The sequence below is a fragment of the Orbicella franksi genome, chromosome 3 (genome assembly GCF_964199315.1).
Source record: "Orbicella franksi chromosome 3, jaOrbFran1.1, whole genome shotgun sequence".
Classification (NCBI taxonomy): Eukaryota; Metazoa; Cnidaria; class Anthozoa; order Scleractinia; family Merulinidae; genus Orbicella; species Orbicella franksi.
In genome coordinates this window covers 2,774,956-2,795,556 of record NC_138147.1, presented here as the reverse complement: position 1 = coordinate 2,795,556, position 20,601 = coordinate 2,774,956, and the positions used below count along the sequence as shown (strand labels likewise).

Sequence of the window (20,601 nt, the reverse complement as noted above, 5' to 3'; positions counted from 1 at the left end):
AAAGTCAAGATTTTCGAATTCTTCAAACAAACGAAAACGACCAACTTGTCAGCTGTTTGTGTATTTGTTCACCGGTACTCTATTTTGCACCACCTCAATTTATTTTAGGTTGAACCATAACCTAATATGATTACCTCTTCCAGAAGTTCTTTCTGTTGGCTGAAAAGGCTGGCCAAGGAAATAATCAATTCTTTGTCAACTTTGACATTCATCTCCTGTACCAGCGCCATGGCATACCTATACGACGGCAAACAAAGTGAAGACCACAATCCAATTGTAAATGCTGTGTAATTAAAGCTTTTGTCGAAACGTCAAAAGTTAAACTCACTTAATGTGATGCATGCCTTCTCTTGGGACTTGGTGGTAAATCAGTGAGACTTCAATGAAAGGCTTGAACCCTGAAAGAATGCAACAGAATGAGTTTACACCGCGTGAACGTTGGCGACGAGCAGCCACATAATATCCTTAGAGAGTGTCCACTAGTGTACATGTATTTGGGGACTAACGCAGTCGGCCTCGTAATTCCAAATATTACAATGGATTATGTTACATTTTACGAGTCTTCCCATGACTCTATTATTTCAAGGAAAGCAGGAAGTTTCCATTTCTCTTATATAAAAAGGCTTGAAATGCTTGTCTGTGTTCCTATACAGTAAATAGAAAATCACACGCATGCTTTGATTGCCTGTTGTGAACGAAAGATGCGGAGAAAATTTCGGATAACTTCAAAGCGTTTGTCGTTTAGTCAGACTTTGTCAACAGGAAGAGTCTGTTTTCAACAGGATGTAATAAAACCTCATAACCACGTTGCATAACCTCAAAGGAACTTCATAACCACTCAGAGTTCGAGCTTTCAAGCGATCACAGTTGTATCAAAAAATCAGCACGTACCAGATCTCTGAATGACGGACACAGGAAGTGGAGAAGGATAAAGGGCAACAGGAAAAACGGTACCAATATGCTGATTATCAATCTGAAAATAAAAACAATAGTCTTGGATGATTTCGGTGACTAGGAACGTTATATCTAAACATGAGAACACTCTGAAGCTTCATTGACAGTAACATTGAAGCCACTTGGGGTTCTGATGATTCGAACGCCCCAAGCACGTAGCCCCAATGAGCCTCAACATTCGATGCTTTTTTCTTTCCTTTTCATTGACCCACAGCCCACTACGTGACCTACAAGTGAATGTCTAAATGTGTTTTTCTGCAAATACTGTTCAGCAGATTGCTATCCTGAGTTGACAGAGATTGATATAAATAAAAACAAACTTGGTGATCGAATGATAAAACAATTATTGAACTAGGTTATCGCAAAATATCGTTATTTGTCAGTGTCTCCGCAGATCAATTATTTACCTCATATCACGATATTTTGCCCAATCTTGCCCAATAACTGGTAATGATCTCTCGTAGTAAGGTGGAACCGTGGTTTGAGCGTAGAGAAAATCAGCCGTCCTTACCTGAATGTGGTGCATTTTACAGTGCAAACTGTGATAATGGTCCGAGCTCGTGTAGTTAAACCACAGAGCAGGTTCAAACAGTCTTCGAATGGCACCTCTATAAGGACGACTCATACTCATTGAGTTAAAGTTAACCTGCACAAAGAGATCAAAATAACTTTGAGCGATTACACATCTACTGAAAAACAAGAATCTTAGCCAATTCGCTTATCAATATTTGCCAAGCACACCGGAGAGTAACTGACCAATTTATAGAACTTTTTTTGGAAAATGAGTTAATATATGCTTGTCTGGGATTGTAAGAGATTTTAAATGCTAACCCTACAAAAAATCTATCATCTCTCAGCGGGGAGTGCAGAAGAAATAAGGAAAAACGTTACGAGACTTCACAACAGTTAAGGCCTAACCGTAGATACCGACGCATCCGTTGCCTTCAAAAACAGTACTTTTATAAATTTTACTATTCCTAAATTGGGACCTTAAAATATTGAACTCAAGTAAGATTACTCTCGCACCTCCTTGTCTTCCAAAGTGACTTCACCAGCATTATTACTCCAGGCATCTTCCAACCAAGTGGACCACTCTAGATTTAGAGTTTTCCATCTTCCAGGCGATCTCTCCACCTGCCACACTGAAGCCGATCTGTGGAACAATTTACAAACACGATATTAAAGGAGCTACGCTATGGTTCGTGAATCAAAATATTATTTTGAGGTTTCCTTCAATTCAGTCAAAGGAGATGACAAAAATGACTCATAACTCGTGACAATGCTACTTTAGCAGCTTTCACCATCATCATCTATCCTCACAGGGGGGATTTTGCTAATTCACACGCAAAAAAAAGGCATTCTTACAATGAATTAAGTTATATTCTGAGTCTTTCGATATCTCTGTTGAAATCAGGAAAAACGTCCCTATTCCTCTTACACACAACATATCAAAATGGCATCACGAAATACTTTACTACAATTCCATACAGGAAATAGAAAAAGGCCTGCGTTTCGGTTGGTTCAAGAAAGACAAAGTAACGGTCAAAATAATCACGGAGGAAAGTGACGACCACATAGAAATAAAAGTCCTGTCTAAAATGAAGGGAGGTGAAAGAGCCAGTGACGCTGTAGTAACTGATCTGGCAGCTCTCAGAGAGCTCCAAATTAGTAGACAGAGCACTGTAGACAATTGCTAAATGATTGAATAGATGTCAATTTTCCCCATAATGTACAGGACAAGAGACTCGGAAATTAACCTTGGGGATAGCCGTGCGATGGACTGGCATCCCATCCGGGGTGGAGTAGAAATACTCCTAGTGGCTTCATGCTACAGAAACTGGAGATAAGCGTCGGCATGATGGGCCACTTGGCTCGTATCCATAATGTACAGGACATGAGCCTTAAAACCCGTGACTCGGCTCACATACCTTCGCAACTTAATGTACGCTACTTCATCGGGTTTGCTGTTAACCAGAGACAAACCAACTCCATCCAGTGAAATGAACAGCTCCATGTTCACAACTTCATAGTCACAACACTAGAAGTAAATAAACGACAACAAGAAACTCTCAATTACTCGCTTAAACAAAGAGTTGTTATATTCTGTAAACACATACAATAGATTCATTTAAAATAGGTTACCCCAACTTTGGCGAGGCTGCTGTCCGACAATTAACGTTTTACCAAAAAATTATGGTTCACTGGTCAACGAATTACAACCCTAAACTGTAAGAAGTGACTACAGGCGTCAAATGTACGGAAATAGAAGTGCTTCCTCGAGTAATGATTATAACGTTACAACTTAGGAAGGTAATTTCTTCAAGGAATTCCTCAATACAGCATCTTATTAAAACGTCTTTAAGTTTAGTAACCTTTCACCTTGGCGAACTAGCTGTAATCTCCAGGTATTCCGTAACCTAGCTCTATTTGTAAGGTAGCTGAGACATCGCGTCATTTGAACCGAAACCTATACCAACCTTTCGAGCAAGGCATGAAAGATTCTCATCATCAGCAAATATCAGTACTCTCTGAAGGCCATCCATTACAGATACCCAATGGATGGTTTTCTTGACTCTCTGGTACATCGGCCCATCAACGCTGTCCAAGTCATCCACTCTTTCAGGTACCGCGACCGATGATCCACAAAGCAGTCCACAAGTGGCGTCTCTGTCTTCTAATTGCTTCCGGTCATCGTCGACAGGCGGCGTGCTCTCATCTAGTTCCACTCGAATTTCACCGAAATCATCCTGTAATTAGAATGGTTTTGTAATGTCCTCCAAAAAAGCAAAACAATTTTCCTACCAAACACCGCAGACCCGAAAATGGACGAGCCAATTAAAATAGACCTTTCCCGTATTCCAACAAACAATGGAGCCGATTCGAGGTCAGGGTGGACAAAAATACAGCAAGTGTGTGAAAATGCACACCCCAACCTCACTCTGCTGCAATTATTCGAAAGCACTGAAGTGGAATGCGGGAAAGGTCTATTGGAAGTTTAAAAAACATACAAATGGACCACGCGAGGAGCGTCACAATTGGTTTTGGTTTCCCTCCAGATTGTTTCAGAAAAACACAAACAAACACAGAAAACGGTTGCGGTAATAGTCCATTTTACAGTCCCATGCTTAGTCATTTGGCCTTTGAACAGACGAGAGGCTAGAAGTGACATTGTTACGGTACAAACCTTACCACTTTTTAAATGTAAATTATCCTGTTATCACGTTAACCAATTTCTACATGGAAAGTAATTCTGATGCCAGGACAGGTCAAAAAAAAAAAAAAAAAAAAAAAATATATATATATATATATATATATCTCTTGATAATTGCTGCTTAGCCTGCGTAGCTTGGCGGTTTAAGTAATTTTTAAGCAATTTTTTAAGAAATTTGAGCACGAGTGCACAAAGCGGCGAAGCCGCGAGGAACCGCCGGTTTCTCAGTTGTCTCTGTCCCAGGCTCCTTGCGGCTTCGCCGCTCTCGCCGCTTTCTCAGCGCGCTCAAATTGCTTACAAACCGCCAAGCTACGCAGGCTAATTGCTGCTTTCTGACGCACTTTTCAAAAACAAAGAAGTACAACGTATGACCACACGTTCTATTACCGTGATATTTCGAACAAAACAATAACACATTATGGTGGTAACCTGGTGTGCTTGCAACCAAAAAATTCCAAAGTACTTAAAATGTAACCTCATCAAACGCATTCTGAAGAGCTATTAAAGAAAAAATAACGACGCAGGGTTGCACAATCCCGGGGAGACCTCCCTATGAATAGGCCGGGGATGATCCTCATCTCGCTTCGGGGTATATATCAAGGATTCTGGTCTTACTTAGGGTGTTGATGACGAAACACCACTATTTTTAGCTGTCAAAGTATCTTTTATAGGGTGCACTCGAGGAAATAATAATAAAAGAAACGCTCTTATTTCCGTTTTTAGGCTCGATTTCCGTCGGTCTTTCGACTCCGGTTTACTTGCACGGGTTCCTTTCCTGAACAGCGGCTGGTAATCGAGCCTGTCCCGTTTTAAGTGCTATCTATTAGGAGTCAAATAAAGTTCGAGCCACGCCCAAATTGGTCAACTTAATGGGTTAAGTTCAAATTTTTCGACGAGCATCCCCGACCTTTTCAAATGAAAGTTCCTCCCCCCCCCAGGGTGCACAATTTAAATCAACCGAAACACAAAAAAATTAAATGTCTTCCAAATTTTTTACCTTGTCCACTGGGATCTCTACTGGCTTATCTATTGCCATGTATGGTTTCCAGAAGAGTTTTCTGACGCCTCGGGGATCATCCCACGTGTAAAGGATCATTTTCTTGGAATCTAGGAGAGTGACTTGCCCAGAATCCCTGCAAATCATAAGTACCACGAAAAAGCCGATGAGGAAAAAGAAAAAAAAAACTATTTTCATGTTAATTAACCGAAGAAGTGTGAAAATCTGCCCCAAACAAACTGGGAAGGCAATGTTGGACTTATACTACCCTTACAATGCAAAAAAAAAAATTCTCGTTGTGTTTTAAATTGTAGATGATATATATCAAAGACGAGAGACCACGTTTTACCACTGACATTTCCAAACACCGAAAAGAAAACTGAAATACGACGGATAGCAGAATATCTGTGACGAACTATGACGTGTTTGGAAATGTGGTTCGACACATCATTTCAATCGAAACTTAAACTACAGAAAATCCATACTACTTAAAAATCTACCCTACTTAAATTCCGATATCCAAACATCGTCAGGATTATGATTTTCTTTGTTTAAACTTCATGAATTGTTAATGCGTTTGAGAGTAATGTCTATTAAATTCATCATTCAGGGTCTTTCATAACGTTGACTGGTTATTCAAACTAATTCTTTAGGATTCAATTACTTTAAGTCACTGATGTTTGGACCTTTGCGACGTTTTATTCGACGCTTTATTCATGCTAGTCACCTTACAGTTTTACTTACTTCTGATGGAACCGGATTGGAATGTTGTCACACAGGTTTTCAATTCTAATCGTTCCAATTCCAGGGGAGAAGTGTGTTACCACTATAGTTGTAACAGAGTCTTCTACTTCGCCATGAACGTCGACCGTGAGGGCCTGGAGCTGAGGAATCCTCAGAACTGTTGTATGCGACGAGTTGAAATTGAACGGTTGCGAGATCACGTTTGACAAGGTTGGCTTCAAAACGATAGAGCTGGACTTGTCTCTTGGCCAAAATGGCTTGCTCTATAGATGAAGCAGTTGAGATATGTTTAATAGGATGTTACTGTTATGCGATTGTTGCTCGGAGTACACTCCCCGCTAGTTCTTTTTACGTAGAATGAAAAAACCTGAAATGTTTGCGTGCCCATCATCTTTTTTAACAGGTCTTCCTCGGAATTTCATTCATTCGTACACTTAGAGTTTTATATATAATAATTATAATAAATATAAGTAAATGAGGGAGAAAATGCACAATTTGAGTCTGGAAACTGAAATAACCCAAAAGTTTTCGAGTCAATCTCCACTTATTATTAATAATGTCTCAATAGATTGGTATGAAAATACAGAACTATGAAGCAGAAAGGAGAAAAATATCACAAGTCATGATGCTTGCGTACCTTTAAAGCACCTTTTAAGATTGTGTCCTAACCATACAATTGAGACTTACTGATTTTATTATTTTCCCATTCAAGTTTATTTAATATTACTCACCTCTCCTGGTTCCACAACAAACCACAGAGCATTTTTGACCTTATTTTCAGTAAACGACACCGAGATCTAGGGGAAAAAAGTATTGCGGCAGATTGGCAGTTAAAAGAAAATGATTTATTACTTCTTAAAGCTACTATAAGGACAAACGTCACTCAAAAAAACAAACAAACAAAAAAAAAAACATTCCGACAAAAATAGTGTTCCAAGTAAGTAGGGGGTCTCAGGTCAAAAACCCTACCAGGTCAGCTAAAAGACCCGACAATTCAATAGATAATTTAAAATGATTTGCTCGGAGCAGTGGGAATTGAGCCGATGGAATTCCTTGTTGACACTCTGCCTTAAAAAATTGTCTGGAACCCTGAACAAATAAATCAACAGTGAATATTCTGTACCTCTGTATTGTTGATGATGACGTATTTAGGAGTCAACGTCACTATCTTTGTCAAACCTGTTCTTGACATTTCGATTTGCAAAATAAACTGGAAAGGAAAAACAAAAAAGACATCTTGTTATTTCCCATTAGAAATATCGTTTCAGTTGCAGTATGTAAGAGCTTAAGCAAACCACCACCACGACAGCAACGAGAACGTCACCAAACAAAAGGTTTAATGGGCAAAACAATAGCTGTGCACGTGCGTTCATGATAAATCTTTGTACATTTCTTTGCCGTCCTCTGCAAAACAACAACGTGAAATGACCAAGTTCTGCGTCGGCTACGGAACGTGGACGACGACGGCTAATTTTTTGTATTCCCATTTAGAATTGAACGCCATCGTTGCATATTTAGCTTAAGCACGTTTTTAGAGCCATTGGCGTACCGAATAGATCTAGACAATCTCGAATTTCGCTTGTAAAATACAAATTCATTTCTTACGAGGCATCGTCCTCGTCGTTGTTCAAGCTCCCTATTCAAATGCAGGACAGGTTGTTCAAATAAGGCAGCTGTTGCAGCCGTTTGTCTTTAGTGAGTCTGGAGGCTAATTGAACGGTTAAGTTTTCGAGTCAACCTACAGCCTTGGTATATCTAATTGTAGGACAGCAGAGCTGAAGGAAGAATTTACAGTTTATAGTTTAATTTAAGAAATAGAAAACTAATTCGGGTATTGGTCTGAGTATAAATGATGTTTTATCGTTTCATGGAACAGCAAATAAAGTTCTTTGAAATGGGTTGGAAGTTCTTTCCAAACATCTGTTATTTGACCTTACGCGTGGTTTGGGTAGATTTTGTCGCTGTATATCTGGTATTGTAACTGCGTATATCACTGGCATGTTGGAAAAAGTTGTTGAATAGTTTACGAAAGGAAGAAGAAGTAAAACGAAAGGGTTGACATGACCAGTTCTTACAACTATCATCTCACCTCAAACTTTGTGGCCTCGCTTGCTTTACACGTAACTTTTCCAGAATCCCCCACAGCATCCAAAGAAAACTTACTCGACCAAGAATGTCCCAATACTCTGAGTCTGGCCTACAAGAATCAAGAACACCGAAACGAAAAAATAAAAACAGTTTCTAATCGCAAGGGTTCTGACATGAAAATTACGCGTCGTATTTTCAACTTTCTTCTCGATGTTTGGAAACGTGATCAAACACGGTCTTTCCTGTTTGATATTTGACTTCCTCTACCCTTGCTTAAAAGCGCGCGATTTTGGTACAAAGGCAGCCTGTGCAACCCTGTAAGTTGATTTATTGCTAATGAAATTTAATGGTTTGAATTGTTGGTCGAGCAAACGCTGTTTCTTCACTGGTTAAATTCATCAATCGTGCTTATTTTTAGCTAAACTTTGAAACACTGCTATGTTTATCTACTGCGATTTCCATGAACAATTCTCAGAAGACACAAATAAATACATGTCTGTCCATTGTAATTACGTCGGCAGGCGGAACAAGTGTCTTATATGGCAAGTCTTCTATCAAGCACTCAGAGAATAGCGCGAATATTAAATTCATACTTTACTGACAAGATTCAAAATCTTACCTTTCTGTAAGACTTTTCAGTGAAATTGAAGAGAAGTGGGTGCTTTTCCACAGCAAATTGCTGATAGACTTGCTTAGTTCTTGAGACCTGTGTTGAAGATCAAAAATTGAAGGTCAAGCGTCTTACTGTCTATTCCAATACAAGCAACAATCAGTCAAGTGGTACTGACCGCTTCGTCCGGAGCAGCTTCCCTTTGATTCTTTAAATTTAAGATTGCTGAGCTCTCAGATTGGCAAAAAAGGCGTCTAAAGTTATGCCCCTTTTCCCGCGATTAGCGGTAGTAACGTGTTTAGTTCGAATTCTTACAAGTTTACTGGGTCATTTCGTTCTTTGTGACTGGCCAGACGTGTTTAACTTGCAAACTGTGACGTAGTTCTTTAGAGGTAGCTATATTACGGGTAGTGTTTAAGTAACTTACCCTGTACTCGACGTGCAATCCAGTTTTGTTGATAAGCCAGTATGGGGAGTAGATAAATAGTTCTCTTGTTCCAGATTGATGCATTGATAATACTCCAAGGGACTAAAATTAAATGTTAATATTTATTTTTGAGTCATTTTCATTTATGTTCGAAGCTAATTGACAGTTGAAAAAAATTTATATGTCTTTGCCACTGCTTATTTACACCAATGAATGGATTGAGGCCCAAACGATTGTCGTAATTAACACGGCTTTTGAAATCTATACCTAAAGTAGTTTTCAACTATGGAAAGAGAGTACTGTGCTTGCTCGTATTTTCAGAAGAGGGCCCTAAAATACCACGGCTCAGTTGCTCCAGCTTTCTTAAGCTCAATAGAAATACGTTCAGAACTTACAAGTTCTTTCGCAGTTTCTTCCTGAGATTGCATTAGCAATTCTTGCGACTTGCCACCTTCTCTCTTCACAGTTAACTGTCCAATCCAGTTGACTTCTTTGTAATCTCTTAGCTACGAAGAGGGGTAGACAAAACCACAGTTCCATTTATAAAACAATGTGTACACTGTAGATTTATTATATGGCTAGCTCGCGAGCGCACAAGACGACCCAAATCCTGTGTTGCGATTGGCCAACCAGGCAAGATGGGGCTATCCTGGCCGCTCGGAATTACCCGCTGTCACGCGAAAAAACTGTTGTTCTTTGTGCCACATACTATACCTTTATCTACCTTTGACCAAGCTTGTTCGGTCAAGACGGCTGGTTATTGGCCTCGTTTTTGCGTGTTTTTGGACCTCGGCTACGTCTCTTTCTAAGAACGCGCAAGAAAAAGAACTTGACCAATATTCAGCCATCCTGACCGAATGCTTGATCAAACCCAACATCTCGACACTAAAATCGTATTCAGAAACGATCACACGAATTAAAGAGGAATTTGCATGGCCTGTTAAGTAAAGCTATCCAGACACCGTATGTATGCTTTGATGTGCTTTAAGGACAGTTGATTGTGGTTTACTACATCGTTAACGCCTTATGAGCATCACTGTACAATGTACTTTATTACCGAGCCAAATTTCTCGACAGCGAGAGCGAGAGGAACAATGTTCATGTAACTTTCCGAATTTTCGTAAGAAATTTTGAAACCCACCGCTGCGAACTTTCCTCCGCACGTTCGGAAAGCTAAGCGAAATTTCGCTAGAAATCTAAACAACTACCATTCCGAAAATAACGACCATTCTCGTTTCGATCGAAATTACGTTAATTTTCACCGAAAAGCCTAGAAATAATCAAAAAATCGTGAAAATTCGTTTGCATTACTTTTGCACGGTGCAGTAATAGTTGGCCTTAAATGGCAAAGAGTAACTTCTGTTATAATTATGTAACACTGCCGTACCGTTACGTTTATTTCACAGGCGTCTCCTGGACACCCACTGACAAGAGGCACTTTATCTCCAGGAGGAATGACTTTGTCTTCTCCATCTTTTTCCTGCTAACGGATATCAAAAGGGTAAGCCTTACAGGCAAATAACTTCAAAACATACCGGATAACCAAATCATTAACAAATGAAGGGGTAACTGTCTTCATTCTGCGTCAGTTAACGAAAGTGAATGACGCAATTCCATTTTTGGTAGAAAGGCTTTCAATCTGTTTTAATAGTTAAGGACATCAAATAAACTCAAAAACATACATGCAACACTTAAGAGTGAAATGCCAAAACCGCTTCAATTGAAAGCAGCAAATTCAATTTCATTGGAAGAGAGAAAGCAGTTCTCATTTCCTTTTCTTTAAGGATATGCTCTTTTCAAGAAGGAAACCTCAATTTCTTTGAATTTGCAACTTGACCAAGCTCAAAGTATGTATTTTCTGATCGAGTCTAGGAAATCCTAGTCATATAAAAAAGCCAAGTGGTGGCCATTTTTCGCGCCAAAAGTGTTAGACGTCATGCCTGTTCTTCGTTATCTGAACAGCAAAGAATAGCAGCGTCTCTCTTATGATCACCCTTCTAGCACAGAAATTTACTCTTCAGTCAGGTATCATATACAGCAAAACAACAGATGAAGGTTACTTACCTGGGGTGACAGCAACAGCTCAAAAGGAAGTCTATTGTGCACGACTAGGGGAGGGTACAAACGGATCACGTGATGCGGAGAGTCAACACCGGCTGGCAGTTTGTTCAAGTTGTCTGACTGACACAGAGCCTACAAATGTAAAACATAAAATGACAAGCTACAATTAAGATCATGCATTTTTCTATGTACTCCCGTTTGACTTGATAAATGGAATGACAGACGGTAAATACGAGACTTGTTTAGCAGAACTTGCTTACGTCACTACTTACATTTTTCCTCATTAACATGCGACAGAGAAGGCACCATGCTAAATTCGTATTGACTTCAAACATTAAAAGAGCTTGTGAAACTAGGTAGTTATTGCTATTTTGGCTCTGTCGGTGTAATATTCGAGAAGAAATTACAGAATTTAACTTCTGGATGGAATAAGCGCTATAATGAGGTCATGCATTTTTTGTAAAATGTTTAGTTTTAAAACCCGCGCTGTACAAAGAGCATTCAATACACTCGGCTCAAATTTCTTATGCCCTTTCAATATTCAGAACTGAGGTTTCGTTGCTTGATCAGAATCTGAATCGCTTCTGTGCTATTGAGGAAAATATTGCAAACAAAGATTCCCTTATATAAACTAGAAAAAAAAAAGAAAACAAAGTCTGAGGGATAGTGCAGATACCTTGATATAGAAAGCAGAGGAAGTCTGTGAATCCTTGGATGAAGAACAAACCAGCACACAAGAAGGTTCCTTCTTGGTAAACTTACTCCAAGTTAACGATGAAGATGATATATTATAACTGAAAGAAATATACTCTAAAATTAAATTAAGCAAGCTGAACACCACACTAGAAGCAAACGGTAATGGCAAGAAAGGCATCGGGCTTCCCATCCGTGGCTATGGTAACTTGTTCTACCCATTTTACCGAAGAATCTTTTGGCAAACTGCTTGTCACCAGAACGACTAACCTAGAGTTCCTAGTTTACTTTTTCTATCAACAATTTCTTTCGCCTACTGACGAAGTAAAAAAGTTGCCAATGAACCCAGCTTCCTAACTCTGGGTATCTTAGGTAAGTATCCTATCTTGCTGAAGGCCATACTCACTCAGGACCACTGGGTTTCACAAAAAGCTCTTCGCTGTACGTTGCGTACAAAGGAACGTTATGCACACCAGATGGCTCGACAGTAAACAGTTTCACATAAGGCTCCGCTCTCGACTCCGTCGAACCTTGGCGCCGAGCGAAAATGTCAACTGAAACTTGAAGGTGATTTTGGACCTACAAATATAAAACCAAAACATAACGTGATAATATGATGAATCTAAGAGGACTTGAATTGTAAAGTTTATTTATTTAACGTAAGACATTACCAAAAGGCACGAAATATACGGTTGATATCCTACCTGCAATGGTGACCGAATTGTGACTGTCTTGCGACCATTCTTAATTTCTACCTGAACAACAAGGTACCATTTATGATTTGCCTGTGAAAAACACCAAACATTAAAGGCAAAAATTAAATCAATTGTCAATATAAAATTATATTTAATGTAACTCTATGCACAGAGTACCTCACGAGTGACTTTATCGATCTTTCTCGCAAAGGAATCAAAATGATATGGAACAAACCCGCCGTCCGTTTTTCAACTAGTTAATAATTTATCAAGTTCAAACAAAAGAAATCATAACCATGATGGCTTTTGAATATCAGATTTTAATCTTACTCTTTCTCCGTTTTCTCCGCTGTTTTAGATTCAACTGAAGAGATTCACTATATCATGCACTCGAGACCACGTTTTACTAACATTTCCAAGCTGTTTTCTCGGTGTTTGCAAATGTGGTAAACCACGGTCTCTCGAGTTTGATATATTACTTCGCCTCCAGCAATTGCAAGCTTATGTATTTTATTGTTACACAGTTCCTTCAAAATATGCTTTGCAGAATGGCTTCAACTTTTGCCCATAATTGAAGGCCTGCCGTTGTTTCCATCCAACAAAATACGTCAACTTATATCTTGTATTGATATCTTTCTTTTCATTAGACTCATTTCCTAATAATATGGAATTAACAGAACCATGAATAGCAGGTATCCAGCAATTACCTCTTGAAGCACAGCATCTTTTGGAGAAAGCTTATGTAAATACGATCCAGATCGAGCAATAGAGATGAGAGAGACATTGTAAAATCCATCCACCTATGGGAAAAAGTAATACAAAAGACACATCAAGTCTTCGAAAACCGGGCAAAGGAGCGGCGTCACTTAAAATAACTGATGACTTCTGAATATTTCAAGTTTGTCTTGTGTACTCGGTCACAAACTTTTCTGTTGTAAGCTTCGATCCCCTGTTTCGTAAGATTTGTTCACACCTTTTTTCTATCTTTCTGATTTTTATTTCTAGGTTCTTGTCACTTTGAGGGTAGTTCTGGATAACTCAAAAAAAAAAAAACTATCAGCGCAGGTTCCCTAAGAGACTACATGTATCTACATAAGTTAAATAACAGGTGTAATTCCCCTTGTAGAATTTGGAAACTTTCGATATCATATCGATAGATCCAGTGAGGGAGAAATGGAACTCACAGTCACAGAGATAATGTTGTCATCGTCCACAGCACTATCAGGTCCTGCAGCTTCACTATCTTGTTCGATGCTCTCTGCAACATGATGTGGTGCAAAAATTCCACCAACTAGGGCACCGATGTTGGCAATGGTATGACCGACCTCAGTTTCTGCAGGTATAAACAAAATACCAAGTTCTTCACCTTCGACGTAGTATCTGAGTATAAGAAACTATAAGCTCAGCTGTTTACTCCATGTTGGACTTAAAGTGTTTGACGCAACTAAAGATTCAGTTTGGATTGTCTAGGGTTGTTCACCATTTACCCAAAAATGCCGGGAATTTGGGTCACAATGTAAATGGTGACTGAAAAGTTTGGCTCGACCGACCGGAAAAAACGTCTTGAAAGGTAGTCCAAAATTTTTGACCGATATATCCGAGTGGAAAATGCGCTTAACATTTGCATTTCCTCACCGCCATCTTGGAATTATGATCAGGTTGAACTCGTCCTAGTCTCTTTCAGTAAAATCGGGGTCTTTGAGTAAATGATAAATGGCCGAACTGAACTGAACTTACCATCGGGCATTTTTGCTTACCATTTACACAAACTGTTGGAGAACCTCTTTCTGTTTTTTTTGTTTTTGTTTTTGGCTCACCAAAAGTAGAACGAGGATCATTTTTTTCTTCATGTTCTTCTGGGGGTGGATGGGCACTTAACATCTCAATATCGTTGTTTGCCTTTATAGCTATGGCTTCATCCTCCGGTATCGACTCTTTGCTTGGACTTGAAGATAGCTTAGGACCTTGTGGTGACCTTGCAGTTTTCCCACCGCACTCTGCGGCTGAATCTGGAGACAACTTTTTCTTGAGACTGCTTGTCTTCCCTTGCTGTTCGCCAATTTGGAAGGAGACCGGATTCTGCTGGAAACGTTTTCGTTGTCTGATGGCCTCTAGTGATAAAGGTTCAGAAGAAGCTCGTTTCTTTCTTATTTTTTGTAGTTTGTCCCTGAGGTGATTAAAGAGAGGCTCAGACAAGATGCGCTTTAGGTCCCGGTGTTGACATTTGTTGGAGCTATTGGGCAGCTCCATTGCGACATCTGCCAGACTCTGCTGTCTGACAGCTGGCTGTTTTCGAGTTCTCTGACGAACCGATAGTTGATCCGTGTCTGGAACCTGATGAACAGAAAAAAAAAGATATGACGAAGGAAGATAAATGGACGGAAAGTGCACGTCTTCCTCCTTTTGCCAGTGAAACATTACATTACAAGACTTGTGTATTTACAACTGTACAAACTTGAATCTTGTTTTGCGTTTTGCCGGCATGAACTTCGCAGAATGTTACACCATCAACACTGGGGCCTTAGCGGACAAAGAAAAAATTCCTTTATGGAGCTTTTTGGCGTTCTCGAAGAGTATTAGCCGAAGCAATTCCATGCACATGTGAAATGTTCTGTATGAGATTGTCACGTTTCGCATATACACAGAAAACAAGTTGATTAGTTAATCGCTTAGAAACAAGGGTGACACTTAATAGTTTTCAAACTAATGAACTTGTGGCCCTCTTACAAGTAGCTCAGCATAAAAAAAAACTACAAATAAAAATCTTAAAAAATCTTATTAAAAAAGCAAAAACTAGATAAGATTAAGATTTAAAAAGCTAAGGTAAACCAAAACATAAGGTAAGATCATACTACTTAACTTACTCGATCTAAAAAGTATTATCTAAGAATCAAAGGAGTAAAAATTAAATACTTATAGTCGACATGGCTATTATCACAGTCGACATCGGAAAGTCTATCTCCATTGGTTCTATCCGACACACAATATTCAAGAACGGATAACATACCTGATGGTTCGGGCTCACAGTAACTGCTGAATGAATTCCAAGCTACGAAAAAACAAACAAATCTATCCGTGAAATGATTTTAGCAGTACCTTTTGTAGTTTTCAGTGACATATCCTAAAGAATTCCATATATAATCACACCTATTATTTGCACTCTTAGATTTATTTTGTGCTAACTGGTGCACAGGCCAAAAGCTTGGCTTTAAAGCTAACAAAATAAATTCAGTTTATTATTAGTAAATTGCTCAAAGCAATACAAGATAAGAAACGCGACTGCCGTTGCAGCTACCATTGCTGATTTCGTTACCCTTTCCTGTGAGGTGACATTCGTGGTACATATAATGGAAATCCGTGATTTTCATTGGTTTTTTTAATGCGCCTATTAAAATGCAAAGTTTAAACTGAAATAGAACTGATATAGCGTAGATGAACACTTTGCTCTTAAGTTCAACAGCAAAATCTATTACACTAAGCCAAGAAAAACAATAAAATGGAGCATGAAAAAATTGAAAAAAAATGAGATATGTTAAATCTAATTACGTAGCCCACTTTTCAGATTGTACCTCATTATGAATGACAAATGTTGGTCCTGGAACTGTTCTTAGCTTCTTCCTTCTATCCACTGTCCATAGCTACGAACCACAAACAACAAACAACAAAAATAGCACTGTTTGCCATCGAATGACGATTTCCAACAACAGTTTGTCCAATTCTAATGTTGAAAACACAATCCTGTCCGAAATACTGTTGAACGTTAAGAGAAGAAAAACACTAATTTCAAAATAACGTAAAATTAGAAGTGAAAGTAGCATTAACCCTTACGCGGCTCTTGTTTAATCCTGGTTTAATGCAAGAAGGTACTAGGCAACAAGTAGTAAGGCGTGAACTGGCAACATTCTTTCTTAATGATAGTACCTCACTCAGTTCAGATAAGATCTGTATAGCTCTTGGCGTAACAGTCAGCTGCAAGTCGTCATGTGAATTGATGACCACATAAGTAGCTTGCGACTGTCTGTCTCGATCGGTAGCATCGACTTCATCAGGTAGTGGTGCATCTATTGTATCTACAGCGTGGTAGCTCTTGGCATCGCTGGTGGGGTCTGCAAACACCCTTTTCGTGGATTGGACAAAAGTGGCCATGGCTCCTTCATAGTCAAGATCGTCTTCATCATCAGATGTGGTGTCAATTGGATACTGACGACCCTTTGATCTCTTTCCTGACCTGCAATGGCATATCAGTTACTCCAGTAAAAAGTTTTAGCAAGCAAGCGCCCCAAACTGCAAGACAAGTTCCCTTTGCAAATCCGGCAGGAAATACTTGCTTATGAAACGTTTTCCGAAACTGAATGGGAACAACTGCATGGTAACTGACGAATGACCAAATCTCTCGTGATATATCGTTCTTACAAAAAGAAGACAACGTAAAATGCAATTATACAATAAAAAGAATGGGAAAGTAGATAAATGGCTTTTTACACGACTGCTACGACCTGAAGACAAATGCCAAGAAAACTACCTACTCGTGTGCAACATATACCTGAGAGACATACAATGAGTATTAACACGGATAGAGGAAAATGAAACAATTTAGTTTTCCCATATGTCTAAAATGAAACCTTACCATCCTCGCCTACCGGAACACTGCAACGAAGACAGTCGCCGGGGCCGTTTAATGGAAGTTCTTTTCTGTGCTTGAGACCGTAAACCAGAGTCAGTCACATCCGCAGGCTTAGAAGCATCTGTGATGTCTCGCGGAGGACCGTCGCACGATTCCACATCTTTTGGAGAGAAGCTTGATACATACCCTTCTGCCAGAAAGAGCTAAAGAGGAAACATTGACCAATCACAAAGACAAATTTTGGCCGCTTATTTCTGAAAAACGTGGATCGTACAAAATTAATTCTGACTATTACATTTTTCATTATTTTACAAAGAGCAGATGGAAGCAGTGACATCCCAGATTGTTACCTTAACTTGTACTTTCCACATGGTCTTCTCTTCCTCCACGATTACCGGCTCAAGTAACGGTTCCCAAGCGGCCAGACATTCATTGTAGTACGAGACTTGAGCCGCCACATCTCCTTCTACTTTGAGCTAGTTAACAAAAACAATCACACCCGGAGGTAAGTCATCAACTAGTTGTCTGGAGGCGGCGTGGCCGAGTGTTTAGGACGCCGGGCTTGAAATCCGCATGTCTTGAGTCCCGAATCTCGGTAGACCCTTGTTCAACTGTTCGGCAAAGAGCCAGCCAACTGGTCTGCCTCCCTTCAATTGGGATTTTTAAGCCTATTACGTTTATTTAAAATATTGTTTTTTCTTTTTTTTTTTTCAGTTTAACTGGCATGCCTGAGAACTCGCTAAGTGCAGCTAAGCGTATTGACCAATATAAACATTAAATATTTTACCCTTTTTAACATTAGTCAAATATTCTCAAAGATACTTTCATAAAAAATGCATGGCAAACGGAAAGGACGAGTTTGAATCTAAAAACCGTAATAAGCGTTAAAGCCAATGTTCTCATCTAAGCAACTATTTAGTTCAACGTTTTCACTCTAGCAATCAACATTAAGAAATAATATAAAGTCAAATGTCGTTCTTAAATTGTTTTGCTTAATTTATCCTGTTTATTGTTGATCAAAACACGCTTAATCTCTTTAATGAGTTTCATACTTGTATCATAGTATGTACCTGTGCAGTCCAATCACACACTTTGCCGGTCACGAATGAGCGCACCAACAGCAATGGGATATGAGCTCCTTCAATCTCATTCACAAACACCACTTGAACTTCCTTTGTTGTTAAACTCAGCTGATGGTAAAAAAATAGTAATTTTTGAATAACTTTCACTCTCGTGTAATTCAGGAATCTCGCTTAGGCAACTAGGACGTTATTATGACAACGTGCTGGAAAATGAATAAATAAATATACATTTATTTTACGCCATTTTCCACTAATTGTCCATGGCGCTTTACAATACTTTAAAATTGAAATCCTAAGTTTAAAATCCTAAAATTAAACTCCTAATCCTTTAAAAACCTAAAATCCTAAATCCTAAAAGTTAAAATTAAAAGTTAAAAAGTAAAAACTACAAATCAAATGCACGCTTAAAAAGATAAGTCTTAAGATTAGCCTTAAAAAGTGCCTCTGATGATGAAAGTCTGATCTGGAGGGCTAGTTTATTCCAGAGCCTTGGTGCCGCAAGACCAAACATTAGACCAAATTCGAGGTTATATTAAACACTAAATTTAACAAATTTTACCTTATCACCGGTCGATTTCCTTGTCACCAACTTGGGTTTGGAATCTTCAGTTGCTATAAAACGAAATATTGAGTGCGTCAGAGAAAAGTTTGGTTACTTCGTGACAGATGTCATTAGATCGTTAAAAATAAACACTTTTGGTTCACATTAGTATAACGGAGAAAATGATTTATAATTACAGGGTTAATGCCTGGGTTTTAACCGTACACCCCCTCTCTCCCTCACTAATACCCATATTACTTCCCTTTACCTTTTTTCTTATACCAATACTCGGCCGAGGCTGGTCTGGCATCCCACAAGTCGCCAGGAGAAGCTATAACCTCATGTCCTGTTGTCTGAATACTTTCATCAACCTTTAGAAAGAGTACAAAAATAAATAAGTTGCTCTAGGTGAGTTGAAATGTGACTTCCTCTTTTGAACTCCAATGAGAACAATTGAGAAAAACGATTAAAATGTTCATAAACTCAGTTGAATGTACAACCGAGAGGTGAACCACGGCATAAAACAAAGCTAAGGAGACATAGAGCGCTTTTCAAATGGGTGTCCTAAAACCAAAACCAAAGTTATCACTCTAGCCAATCACAAAGGACGCAAACAATCCAGTGAGTCAATCAAATATCGAAGTATGTAGCTGACGCGAAGCGGGCGAAAACGTGTGCGAGTGAGTCACAATTGGTTTTGGGGTTACTTCTGATTGGATGAAAAACAGGCGAGAGTTTTTTAAGCCAATCGCGTAGCAAAGTAAGTGCAAAACCAATTACTTTTCGACACTCAAATTAAATGAAAACCGCTCTATCTTTCACAATACACCTCCACGCGCCAAGGATTATTAACAGATACGGCAAAATGTTGGGGCAATCTGACAAACCACCTAAAGAAAACTGCGATACACTAGAATCCCACTCAGGAGGCGTAGTGTTGAGCTATTTTTTGACAAATTACCCGGAACAACGCTTTGAGTCCCAAGAATAAGTGGTATGAATGACCTGGCCAAGTTTGACAATGCGATGCTTGAATGTTCACATTTGGCTCGATGTACCCTTAGAAGAATTACTTTCCATCACTTTGTTGGAATTTACCACTTTTTAATTACATACATTTCTTGCCAGCAATCAAGTTTGCCACACATTTTGAATGTAAATATCAAAATCAACACAGAACAAATCAAAATCAAGGTAATATAATGTAATGTAATGCGATACGATGCAATGCAATGCAATACAACGCAACGCAACACAACGCAACGCAATGTAATGTTAAGACTTTAAGGTGTCAGTAAGGGACAAACAAACCTTTTGTTGCCCTGTTAAAGCTGCAACAACATTGCTGAGAGTGGTAAGCAGCCCAGGAGAGAATTCGAACACCATCTCTTCCAATGAAATAGTAATGTCCTGACCACCTTCGCTAGAAGCGGGCGTTAAGTACTCGAAAGTCAGCGAACAAGGATTCAAAACCTGTAAGAAAGGTTTACTCATTGGTACAGTGCTTAAGTTTTACCTAACCTGAGTATCAGGCTTTCCGAAGGGGAGGGGATGTACTTTCAAAAAGCCCAACACTCAGGCTAAGCCATATCAAATTATCATGTTGGGCAAAAGTCACAAAATGAAACACTTACAGAAATGAAAGATTTATTCGAAACTCCAAACTGAAGCTCTCTGTAAACGATACATGAAGAAGGTGACCATGACAGATCAAGGTTATCAAAAGCAAAATGACGTTTGTGTAGAACGAAAATGGGAGTTGGCTTGCGAAGAATTACAGAAAATAAAATCGAGTGCATCAGATAGAATCCATAATGGAAAAGCAATATAGAAGGCAGTGAACAAATCGCCGAGCCAAGGGAACTGAAGAACAC

General features: G+C 39.1%; 1 protein-coding gene across 3 annotated transcripts in view; it reads right to left on the bottom strand.

The window, feature by feature from the left end:
- The window catches only part of LOC145480651 (intermembrane lipid transfer protein VPS13C-like), a 67,981-nt gene that overhangs the window by 9,871 nt on the left and 37,509 nt on the right, over positions 1-20,601 (bottom strand). For 2 of the 3 annotated variants that reach the window (XM_081458935.1, XM_081458937.1), the window contains exons 68-99: positions 20,039-20,200; positions 18,996-19,098; positions 18,746-18,798; positions 18,175-18,294; positions 17,455-17,580; positions 17,108-17,307; positions 16,402-16,708; positions 16,050-16,118; positions 15,488-15,529; positions 14,298-14,814; positions 13,665-13,813; positions 13,188-13,280; positions 12,490-12,570; positions 12,192-12,364; positions 11,769-11,886; positions 11,096-11,224; positions 10,419-10,514; positions 9,427-9,537; positions 9,032-9,133; positions 8,614-8,700; positions 7,996-8,103; positions 7,030-7,116; positions 6,638-6,703; positions 5,907-6,169; positions 5,163-5,298; positions 3,432-3,701; positions 2,883-2,992; positions 1,981-2,107; positions 1,466-1,600; positions 892-973; positions 329-398; positions 135-237 (exon numbers count right to left, since the gene is read on the bottom strand). In XM_081458935.1, coding sequence (XP_081315061.1) covers positions 135-237; positions 329-398; positions 892-973; positions 1,466-1,600; positions 1,981-2,107; positions 2,883-2,992; positions 3,432-3,701; positions 5,163-5,298; positions 5,907-6,169; positions 6,638-6,703; positions 7,030-7,116; positions 7,996-8,103; positions 8,614-8,700; positions 9,032-9,133; positions 9,427-9,537; positions 10,419-10,514; positions 11,096-11,224; positions 11,769-11,886; positions 12,192-12,364; positions 12,490-12,570; positions 13,188-13,280; positions 13,665-13,813; positions 14,298-14,814; positions 15,488-15,529; positions 16,050-16,118; positions 16,402-16,708; positions 17,108-17,307; positions 17,455-17,580; positions 18,175-18,294; positions 18,746-18,798; positions 18,996-19,098; positions 20,039-20,200 — 4,395 coding nt within the window. The remainder of the gene's footprint in view (positions 1-134; positions 238-328; positions 399-891; positions 974-1,465; positions 1,601-1,980; positions 2,108-2,882; positions 2,993-3,431; positions 3,702-5,162; positions 5,299-5,906; positions 6,170-6,637; positions 6,704-7,029; positions 7,117-7,995; positions 8,104-8,613; positions 8,701-9,031; positions 9,134-9,426; positions 9,538-10,418; positions 10,515-11,095; positions 11,225-11,768; positions 11,887-12,191; positions 12,365-12,489; positions 12,571-13,187; positions 13,281-13,664; positions 13,814-14,297; positions 14,815-15,487; positions 15,530-16,049; positions 16,119-16,401; positions 16,709-17,107; positions 17,308-17,454; positions 17,581-18,174; positions 18,295-18,745; positions 18,799-18,995; positions 19,099-20,038; positions 20,201-20,601) is intronic. The other variant, XM_081458936.1, reaches the window with a different exon arrangement.